The sequence below is a fragment of the Zeus faber genome (genome assembly GCF_960531495.2).
Source record: "Zeus faber genome assembly, chromosome: 8".
Taxonomy (NCBI): Eukaryota; Metazoa; Chordata; class Actinopteri; order Zeiformes; family Zeidae; genus Zeus; species Zeus faber.
The window spans coordinates 21,414,929-21,427,029 of record NC_137195.1 but is presented as its reverse complement, the minus strand read 5'-3'; the positions used below and the strand labels follow the sequence as shown (position 1 = coordinate 21,427,029).

General features: G+C 44.5%; 1 protein-coding gene across 1 annotated transcript; it reads right to left on the bottom strand.

The window, feature by feature from the left end:
• Positions 1-2,813: 2,813 nt before the first annotated feature.
• faxcb (failed axon connections homolog, metaxin like GST domain containing b) lies at positions 2,814-11,493 on the bottom strand (the record flags this gene model as incomplete). The annotated part of the gene is made up of 6 exons (XM_080006034.1): positions 2,814-3,127; positions 4,040-4,156; positions 4,657-4,874; positions 8,936-9,132; positions 9,365-9,500; positions 11,231-11,493. 6 exons carry the CDS (start codon positions 11,491-11,493, stop codon positions 2,814-2,816), a joined length of 1,245 nt encoding a protein of 414 aa, XP_079862160.1.
• Between the last annotated feature and the right edge of the window lie 608 nt (positions 11,494-12,101).

The following is a 12,101-nucleotide window of genomic DNA, read 5'->3' as shown; positions in this document are numbered from 1 at the left end:
TGCTCTTCCCCTCTCTCTCTCTCTCCCTCTCCTCCCATCAGCGTCTTTCCTCCTTTGCTGGCTGAGCTTTAATCAACATGCCTCCGCACCTGGATGACTACGACTCGTTAGCCTGATTGAAAAAACACACACACACACACACACACACACACACACACAGACACACACACACACACACAAAATAAACACACCATCTGAAAAATGTCAACCCAAATCTGCGCATCGTAATGAATACTAAAATAAAGTGCACGCACATGCAATCCATAACGCAGCGCCATGCTACGGACACCTTCTTATTAATGAATGGGGACGGGAACACTGATCAATCTGTAGGATAGAAAATATGACAACGGCTTGGTTTAAAATTGTCACAGCTATTCTTTATTGAAACCGTGGAGAGTAATCCATTTGCTCCGGGTGGCACCCGCGGATCCGCATAGGTGCAGTGTAGGGAAATCGCTCATCCGGTGCGACGCAATCCTGTCACACTTATTTACACAACTCCAGCTGCGACATTACGACTGCATCAGTTCCCGCGTTATTTTAATATGGCTTGATAAAGCAGTCCACCTCGGTGTGGCGATGAGACTGTATAAAATCCATTCTTAAGCAGCACAGCCAAGTACTGGGGCCAAATGGTTCCTGCTGTCCCAGCAGACTTGACGACTGATTGCCACTGATTCGATCAAATGCCGCCCAGATATCATTAGATATAAGTAGGGTTTACCTATCCACCGTTCTCTTATTAACAGACCCCTCACTCCTAGTTTAAAGTATGAAAGCCCCCTGTGTGGGCTAAGAACAACAACATGACGGCTACGAACCAACACTAAAGACGAGAACAAACACCCGGTGAAATGTTTTGGTTCATTTTCTAACGCCAACCCCGAGAGGTGCAGGTCTTGACACTAACTGCGTTGACAGCTCCATTAGATTTAGTACTTTGGCCTGTCCTATTGCTGAAGACTATTATCTTCTCCCCCCTAAAATGATTTTCTCGATGATAGGTGGAGACAGATGGCAACACACTCGGCAACAAGCGTGCGCGCGCGCACACACACACACACACAACCATTATAATGATCATTACTATGAAAACACTCCTTACCCTGTTTCACTGATATATGGTAAGAGTGTTTTCCCATTCATTTGGCCTACACAATACCCTCGCAGCATAAAAACGAGATGAAAATAAAGTCACACTAGTGCAAAATAAAGTCTTTCTTTAAGAGCTACAGAAAAAAAAACTTTTGACACATAAAGATTGCATGATAAAGTGGCACTGAAATTAAATAAAATTAGAACTAATAGCAGCTTTAAATAGCTAGAACACTAAACTGCATTCAGATTTGCCCACTCTTCCAGTCTAGTGCACTAACACACACATAACGGTGGACACAATCAGTCAGTATTGAGTTGGAAATACAATTTTGGAGGTAGACTAAACAAATATTATCTGACCTCATATTTGTATTCATACACATTCCACGAGACAAACAGGCGGACTGCCAGGGCCTCAAGAGGAGTAACTTCGAGGTTGCAGAGGGGATAGGACACTGACCCCTAGTGGCCAGATACATTAAGTGCACCTAGCCACTTTAACTGGACGGCTGTGAAAACATACTGTCCAACTACATCATTCATTCATGTATTCACTCACATATAAATTTCTGTCAGACAGAACTTTTTCAAATTGATTCAAGGGGGCGTGACGGACCTTTTTTCCCCACCTACTGCAAAGACTTTCCCTACATACATAATGATAAAAACCCAGTCCATCAATTAAGACCGCAGATTTCATCCAAACCATTGTTGTCTGCTCCAAAGTCCTGGGTGAATGGACGGGGCCGGGACAGGGATGATGAGGCATAGTAGCCGTACCTTGAAGTCAGGGAATGAGTTTGTGTGTTAAGACACAGGCCAGAGCGGTGGTTTTGTTGCATCATTCCACAGAGAGTCGTGGAGCGCCACCTGTCTTTCCCCACAAGAGTCAGAGAGAGTATTTACAACTGTTAGATACCTTCTTCATCTCCATCCCCAGCGCGTACATGTGCACATATGTATATGAGTTTCTTTTCAACTTCCCCTAACACTACAGGGATGCAAACACAACTACCTGAATTTGCCATACACCCCAAGTGTTTCCCACTGGTCTGAAATATACATGTGTTTGTAGCAAACAGGAGGGGGGGGCTAACAACACGAATAACAGTTTTCTGAGTTCCCGTGAACGCATCATCACTTACTGCTTTGGGAGAGCTTTCAACCGGGGAGCCGTATCTGCGTCTTCTAATGTAACACCAGAGCACGAGTCCACCAGTTAATCGATCGCCGATGGCGTCGTTCTCTCAGACGGATAAAAACATAAAAAAATAAAATGCTAAAATGGGTCCCGGCCACACCCCCCCCCCCCCGCCCCCCCCCCCCACACACACAAACAAAAAAAACTCTTCGGATCTGGACGATTCACACAAATCACCAAAATTGACGTGGAAAAAAGCGGCATTCGCTGAAAAGTGAGTTGTTTGCATCCCTCACACTATCTCTAGTATTCTAGGACAAGACAAATAAGGCATAAGAGAAGAGGCCACAGTGACAGCTGTGACGTAAGGAATGGGACCAAGCCATCGAGAAAGGAAGAATGAGAGTCAATTCATACGCTCTGCATATAAATACCCGGTCGGTCCGTGAGAACAGTTTAGTGGATGTTAAAATCCTTGCGTCCGATGTCCGCCTCCACCTGTAAAACTGCAGCACCGGCTCTGGGCTTCTCGGCTCAGCTCAGTCCGGCCGCCGCCACCCGATCCTCAAGGTCACACATCCAGGTCGGGGATCGCCCCCTCCTTCAGCTGCGTGTCGTTGTCGGAGCCCGTGCCCACGTCCGAGTCGAAGAGCGAGTGGTCCGAGTCCGGCGACCGCGTGGGCCCGGCCGAGCGGCTGCTGGCGTCGCTGTCCTCCAGCGTGTCAGTCCTGGAGAACAGGCCAAAGTCCAGCAGGCCCCCGGAGGAGCCCCCGGAGCTGCTCTCGCTGTCCCCCTCGTAGTATAGGTCTTCCGCGTCCACGAACCACTCGGGCCAGAACTTCCTCCTCATGCGGTCGCAGAACATGGCCAGGTTGATCAGCTCGCCTGCGGATGAAAACAGGAGGCAGCGACTTAGAACCAGGCTCAGCCCCGGCTACAGGTCACACCGCAGTCGTCCCGCAGTAAGTGAGCACTAAGCACTCAGCCACTTTAAGAGAGGTGGGTTTGCCCTCGTGCCACCTTGATGATGTTGCCTGGCAGTAGGTTTGTGGCCAAACTACTGTGTCGTTCGGCGGGGAGCCGTCGATATCCTCAGTTCCGTCACACACATCAGAATTAGCATTTTCAAATTTAGACAAACAAAGGATTTTTTTTTAAACAATAGAATGTTAATTGTTGTTCCAAAGGACACGAAAACGCCTTCCCACTTAACAATGCCGCTGACAAACGAATGATTTACAACATCCAGGTGTGGCCAGTTTTTGCTGACGTCACGTCATGTCGACGTCCTGCAGATTTTCCCACTATAAGCTGATGAGGTTCTCTGTCTCTGACGTTGGGGGGGGTCAAGTTGTGACGTGATCTCTCGCTTATTTTCTGCTTGCTATGATCTCTTCCAGTACAAGACAAGTTGTGACACAAGCACGGTCGTAAAGAAAAGGGGCTTGAAGAACATAATTTGTGATATATTAGGCTTTGACCTGACATTACATCTCAACCTGTCTCGTTTACTGAAAACAAAACACGTATATGTGCTTCTTGCCATGAAAATGTCCTTGAAAACATAAAAAAACAGGATCAAAACTGTCCGTAACACGGCATTGCAGTGGTGTAATTCTGCCATCTAGTGGGCAAAAGATAGACCACTTCACTGAACATTTTAATAACATAGTAATACAATTAATAACATTAACAACATTCACAACATTTTAATAAAATACTAGCTAAGCATACTTTATGAATAAGTATAAATACACAATTCAGCTGTTTGTAAATAATGTGAAGGGCAGAACTGACCTTTGATGAGTTGCTCTAGTCGCGTACCGGGCAAGGTCCACATCGCCTGGGCTAGATGCCCAAACACAGTGGCATCTAATGTCGATATCTTGGCACCCATGAAGTACTTCTTATCACCTAGTGAAAAAAAGGGCGAGAAACATGTGTATTTATGTTGATTTTACACAACCGGAACACTTTGACAAATAATCTCTTGAACTTGAACTTGGAACTGGATTTTACAGAACACTTTATATCATGTTCTTTTGTTGACAAGATAAAACCAACCTACAAAATGTTGAACTAATGTTTAACTTCCTCGGTTAATTATTATTATTGTCTCGTCCCTTTGGAGACTAATTTAAAATCATTTTCAGATTTTTAACCTTATTCCCATGAATAAGTGGTATGTCTAAAATGTCCACAATTTTTTGCCAATGCTGTCTGTGTTGCTGTATTACTTCCACTGACATTTTCATGAGGTCAGTGAATGGCAGAAGAATCCCAGGAAGCCTCCAGGAAGCGCAGGGGCCGAGATGAAATAAAACATGTTCCCTGCAGCCCAATGGGTTGTCAAACTTGGAAACTGTATTTTGGTAACGCAAAATGGACTTCCCGGGGGTATCTACAATACCTACCCAAGAGGGTGGCCAGGGTCCTCATGTCCTTCTCCATCAGGGCGTAGACGTCTTCTTTGGAGAAGCGCCCGATCCCGTGGCCGTACATCTCCCTGCGCACCATGCTGCCGTTGAGGTGGCTGAGCAGCCACTTGAGGGTGTCGCTGAGAGGGCCACTCATCGCCAGCAGGTTCCTGGTCTCCTCCAGGTTGTCCACCCACTGGCAGTAGGCTATCGCCCTGCGGAAATGAATCAGGAGTGTTGTTGAGACGTGGAATCTTGTGGACTCCACCAAGCCCGACATCTGTCTAGCGTTGACCCCATCACATCATGTTGGAAAAACAGGGAAACGCTGGCGACAATTCCTCCTAAAAATTCCATTAATGTGCATGATGTGGATACATGTGAAAATTCATACAGTTCTCTTGACGGAGGCTGTGAAGCTAATAAATTTGTATTCAAACTTCATAAATTAATGAGCTAGTGAGCTATAAAAGACCTTGATTGTCTTATATTTGGCCTCTATATTCTATCATGTTGGGTAGCAAAGAACCTCTAAAGATTCCGAGCAGGCAGCTCCAATTCAATATTTCCATTTTTCATCGAAGGATGAGTGACGAAAAAAAAGGCAGGATTGCAATACAGTTTGCAAACATTGCTCTGTTTGAGCATGCGACGTGTGCTGGTAGAGATGATACTTGCAGCAGCTTTCTTATGTCAACAAGACAAAAACCCAATGCCTTGTAGACAGAAAACAAAGATACAATCCGTGTAAACAGAGTCAGGCTGCACTGGAGAAGAAAGTACAGTAAGTTAGCACAACAGATGGAGGGCTTCAGCACCATCGCTGTCACTAATGGCTCTTGGTCTCAATTCTGAGTGTTTTGATCACAAGCCAAGATTCTGATCAATGAAAGTGCAGAACTGCCTCCCCTTGCCTTCTGAAAAATAGCCATAAATCACCGGTGCTGCAATCCCTTCACTGCCTGAAACAAATATCATACATTACCCCTTTCAACCTGCCAGGTTGTTATCGCCATGAAAATAGTTGTCTATGAACATTAGGTTTTGGGTCATTTAGGAATAATCCTTTTCCTACTGCATTTTCAATTCTGTCTCTGAAACTATAAGTTAAATCACAAATTTTTGTGGATAGCATTCCATCTCTCTGTGAGCCTTAACATTAATCAGCAAACTTGCTATATACCTCGAATAACTCGCCCTGTCTCTCGCTTTTTTCATCATTTGTAGTGAATCCGTGCCATGATGCACTTTGTATATACCGTATGCAACCCTTACCCAGCATTATGTAGTCATTTCACCTACAGAATTAGCCCGAAAATTGCAATTTACCCACAGGGGAATAAGGTGCAATCTAATCCAGTTATCTATTAGACCCACTGGACTTTTCTCTTCTGCCTAACAGCCTGAAGGTGTTCTGGTTTCTGTTGCGAGGAGCTGGCTCTGACAGGGTGGGGGTTTGTGTTTATGGCCATGAACCATTAGAGGGCTGCCCTCACACACTTTCAAATAAGAGCATCTGGTCTACATCTCAGTGGGAATAATTGGTCCGATTCCAAACTCTACTATTTTCGCTCAGCTCCTCCACCCTCGCTGGTCGCCAAGCGCCACCATCGCCGCGGGGCCTCAGAAGTCGTTCGTAACGGCCGTGACTCTTCTCGACGGAGACAATGGCGGAACAAGCTTAGGTGCCGCTGTGGCTCAGTGGTTTGTACCTTTTTTTTTTTGGGCGGAGTTTGCATGTTCTCCCCCATGTTCATGTGGGTTTCCTCCCACCCTAGAAGACACCCACGTGCTCCTGCTGATGCCCTTGATCAAGGCACTGGCTCTTAAACCGGAGCTAATCCCCGGGTGCTGTGCTTTGACTGCCCACTACTCCCAACCAGTTTAAATGTAGAGGAAAAGTTATAGTGATTCTTCTTTCCCTACCTAGTGTAATGATGGCAGAATCACTGTACATCTAAGACCAATCTCTTCAAGTCACACTGAGACCCTATCCTACACTGACCTCTCCACCTCACCTTTTGACCGTAAAACTATTGAATTACTCATTGAAGGCTTTGCTGACCGAGACGATGGTGCTCATTTGGTTCGACTACTAATGACAAATGTATGTCAGTAAGTACAGTGTCTGACAAATGACACATAATGTTATGGAACACAACACTCCATTCCTTCCAGTCGATTGATCTGTTGACCCTCGAGGGGACTCGTTGTTCATGATTTGTAAAGGTAAAGACACAGTAATGGTCCATGGCCTCATGAGATGGTGGACACAACAAATGTCATGCATCCTGATGGTTGATTTTCCTTTTTCATGCATTCCGTGTAGGTGGCCCTGTGGCTGTACTAAAAGGGGAAACTCTGGTATTTTTTATTTATTTTTTAACCTAAACCTTATTTTTTGATCATTGAGAGTCAACACAAGGGACTCTTTTAACTTGATCCAGTATTGACAGAACAGCTTCCGCAGACTGACAAGCGTCTAGCAGCAATAGATAGTACAATGGAGCTATCGACCATATTCTTCAGTGATTGATCTATTACCATCAAAGAATATCTTCTGAATTATATATAACACTTTTTGAACGACCGGTGAGTGACAAGAGATGAGACGGACTGTTGTCAATGAATCATCCCTCTAATTGATGGGCCTGAGGAGCGGTGTGTATGATCTCATTGAACCATGGACTCCTCTTACAGCTGGTCATACAGATAACTGCCACACTGCCCTTCTCTGAGATAAATAATTCAATCCCCAGCCCTAAACATAGCACAGGAGGGCCAGCAGAAGCATAAGTGGAGGAGAATGAAAACTAGGGGAAAGGGGAGAAAGGAGGCGAGCCCAGCGGGAGGGAAATAATGGGAGGGAGGAAGAGCGATGCAGGTCACATCAACGACCTCCACAGTTTGATCATCCCATATGGAATCGACCACACCCTCCTTACTCATTGTTCTTTGTGTACCAAAGCTGCTGAAATGTACTAAATTAAAGATATTTGAAGATATATTTATAGTGATATTTGCTGGTATCGCACTGCTCCGCTTCTCTCTGCATAAGTGTGAACTGGTTTAGTCTATTCTGCTCCACAGGCACTGGGTGGAACATTTTCAACAGCTGAGCCGCTACAAACAGCCCCCGTTGGCTTCAATTAGAATGTGTGACGTCCATGTTTTCCATGCCGCAGTCAGCGGATGTCACAGATATCCTTTGCTTCGTTATTGTCTTCCAGCAAAACAAAACCCCAAAGCAAAAACAACTGACTGAGTGAGATGCGAAGAGTAAAAGTTCAAACTGTCAACAAGCTGGATGCAGCCGGATAAACTGTGTTGGAGCAGGGCGTGGCAGCGCCGGGTGATGGAAAGTGCTTTTCGGTAATGGAAAGCCTAGCACCAGCATTCCTCAACCAGAGCCTTGTGGACTGACTCATCACTTCCAACACAGGAGGGCTAACACTACTGCTGGTAACATCTGCCGGTCAGGGTGAAATGAAATGATGTGTAACAAAATTAAGTAGCATATACTGGCGTAGAATGGAAGATCATTTCAACAGGGCTCATACTTGAATTACAAAAATGAAATTCAAGTTATTTTTTAAGTACTATTATTTCATTTTAAATTCGAATTTTTTCCACGCAAAACAAATATAATCAAATATTTTATTAACAAAAATATAATATAATCTTAGCCTCATTGCTAATTATTTATATTAGTACATCTATTGTATCTATATATATTTATTGTTGATCTCATTGTCATCTACTATTATAACTAAGTATCTATTTCCTTAACAAAACACGGGGGGAATATCACAGATTTTCATTTATCATGTTTTTTTTCAAGGACTTTTCAAGCATTGCAGCACTTACATTTCTGAGGACAATATTCAAGCACCTCAAGGACCTGGTAAGAACCCTGTTTCAATTTCCCCAAAGGGAATGTGTCTTAGATGATTGGATTGAATAAATAAACAAACAAACAAACAAACAAACAAACAAACAAACTAACTAATAAATAAATAAAAGTTGCCAATGAAATCATAGTCGATATTTGGTTCCTCAATTCAAATCAATTCAAATCGAGGTATTTGGCAAACCACCAGAAGTACATGTGAAAAAAATGCAACAAAAGAATTATCAGGAACACTGATAATTGGAACACTGGCCAGGAACACTGGCTTCTGGTTGAGTATACCGTAGTGTCACTGTAAAGGCACTAAAAGAGGGGGAGAGAAAGGGAGAAGGAAACAGAAAGGTATAAAGAGAGAGACCCCCTCACCAGTAGAGGTGTTCTTCTACCATTTTGGTGACGGCGCGAGACATGGCTCTCTCCTGCGGACTGAGGTTCTTGTTGAGGTTGATCCCCAGCTTCTCCTCCAGGAAGTCGACGATGAACTCTGAGCCCGATACCTGCTCATGGTTGTACTCAATCCAGGGCATCTTGCCCTGTGGCGACAGCTTCCCGTCAAAGTAGTTCTGGGGGAGGGATGTAAACGGGGAAATCTGATTACCAGGGAGAAAACCAAGAGGCTTTTTGCTCCTTTTTTCGCTCTTAGTGGACATTTTCTGTTCCTTTCAATCTCTCTATTAGGTCTTTGTTTATGTCTTTAATGTCTGTTTTTATGTGGCTTTTTCTCAAAATAATAATAATAATAATAATAAGCATCATTATCATCATCATGGCTCCTTTTTTGGCTCCTTTTTGTACCTGGTAGGGCAGATCTGCCATGCGTAGGTAAGTCTCGAGCTTGAGGCAGAAGGGTGAGAGGCTGGGTACCCCATTCTTTGGCCTGGAAAACTGATGGAGGATGATGGCATCCTTTGAATCCAGCTCCTGCTCTTTCCTAAAACACAAAAAAAACCACTATTAAGAAACTTATCAGTGAAGAATGGAATCGAAAATGGTTCTTCCCGGCAATGGATAGTCTTCATACAGGAGACCACTGTGTCAAGACTCAAACTACCCCGACCTGAACGTTTCAACTTACTTCCACAAGGAGAAATAAATCATGCACTGTACAAATATGTGGACTTACTGTAGTCATTTGCTTAGCTTTCCCTTTGTTATAATCAACTTTAGATCTTGAAGGTATTAACTCCAACTGGGCCACGGCCACAACGTTTGTCCTGCAGCCAACAAGGGGAAGCCCCTTTTGTGGCTGGCTGCACTTTACAGGTCTCTCTTGCTGCTCCTTATGCTAACTCATATAATTTTCAATTATATATATAGGCTCATGCACATCTTATTCAGGACGGACCATTTAATAAAAATGTATTCAAAGACAAAATGCTCTATAAATAACTCTCGTTGCAATGTGGATTACCTAATGATTTTTTTTAGCAGGTCAACAATGCAGCAAATCAAATTGTAATATGGAGGTCCGTGGTCTCTCCTTTGGTTGTGCGGGCTCGGGAAAAGAAAAGGTCGCCTGAGCAAACTAAACGGCACAGCATCACGTGTCGCTGTCCATTGTTGTGGTGCTGAATCCGTCCTGAGGTCTTTTTTTCTTTTTTTCCGCATCGGATTAACAAAACCACCACCAAACTGTTTTTTTGGTTGTTTTTTTTAACTTCCCACTGCACCAGAGACCAACGAATAACGAGAGGGGGAAAAAAATATACCCAAATATAAAGCGCTGGATCATAAAAAGCCAGAGATTGTGCACATGCTGAGTCAAAGTCAACACGTCACATGGCCGCAGCGCGAGCGAGGCTGCACAGCGGGTGGCTGCACGTGATCCAGTTGTCTAATATTTCCGCATGAAATGCAGGATCCAGGGATTATGGACACGCTTAACCCCCCCCCCCCCCAAAAAAAGAAAAATTTGACGGGTGAGAAGGAAACCAAAAACAAAACCCTGCGTTGATTTCTGACATGTAAACAAACCGTGGCTAACGCGGAATGGGTTTCTACATTCGGGATCGGTGCACTCCACGTGACAGCGTGCTGTTAACGCAGTCCCCGAGAACAGACACGGCGCCTGTCTTAAAAGCAGAGCTCCGCCCGCGGCTCCACCCGCGGCCCCACCTGACGCCGCAGCGCCCGAGCTCCGCTTTTGTTTACGCTCGAGCGGCCGCGGAGGCTGCACGAGCGGGCGCGTGATACATTTTTTTTTTTTTTTTTTTTTTTGGTTTTTTTGTTGTTTTTTTTTCCCCAACCATGGGTCTCGTGTTGCCTGAACGGGAAGCAGCCTGTGCCCTTGGAATGAATACCACGACTAATAATAATAATAATAATAATAATAATAATAATAATAATAATAATAATAATAATGATAATAATAATAATAATAATGATAATAATAATAATAATAATAATAATAATAATAATAATAATAATGATAATAATAATAATGATAATAATAATAATAATAATAATAATGATAATAATAATAATAATAACATTGTAAAAATAAAATAAAAATGGAAATAAAATAATTACAAATAAACATTACAAAAAAATACCGAACGAACAAACAAACAAACAAATACAAACATACATAAACACATGAAATTGTATGTGTTGATATGATTGTATGTGACCAAAGCAGTACAAACAGCGGGTTGGCCCAACCTGATGGCGAGCAGTTCGTGCAGCAGATAAGCCGCAGCGGCCAGCAGGGCACCGCCGGTGATGTACAGAGTCTTCTTCCACCAGGAGTCCGACCCCAGCACCGCCATGATCCCGCCGTAGACCTGCGACGGAAAGGCGGCGACGTATCCATACAGGGAGAGGCGCTCCTCGGAGCCGCACAGCGCCGGCGGCAGGCTGCGGTTCCGGCCCAGTTCCACCACGTACGGCCCGGACGGGGCGAGGCCAGCGGCGCCCCAGCGCATCCTCCGCTCTCCCTCCCCCCCCCCCCGTCGCCGCCCTACCCTGCTGCTCCCCCCCGCCGCCGGCAGCCCTTTCCCGGCCTCATCAAACTGTCCCGGCCGCCGCCTCCGCTCCACGGGCCGGGGATGTTCGACCGAGTCGCCGAAGACAACGAACGGACATGTTGAGCGCCCCGGCTGGAGCGCGCGCCCAGCCCTCTGTCCTCCGCGCGCACACGCTCGGGCCTTTGTCTGCGCCAATAGGAAGCAGTGACGTCACAACGCCCCCCCCCCCGAGCTCATGTATCGTTTTATTATTATTTACTGCATCATTGCGTTCGATTAAAAAATAAATAAAAATAAAGTCAAACAATTCAAATCAAACTGGCGAAAACCACTTCGATATTTTTTTTTTAAGAAAAGAGAAATCAGCATAATAGGAGCGACTGTAAACAAAACGTCCAATCATTTCATTTGCAATAGGCTGTACCCACACTGTAGTGTGCCTGAATTAAAACGAATTCATGAAAACGAACCTGATATCAATTTGTTTGAGGCTAATAACAGACCATGGCCTTTATGTTTAACTTCTGAGTTAGACATAAAACTATAATTAACCATAATCACATTTT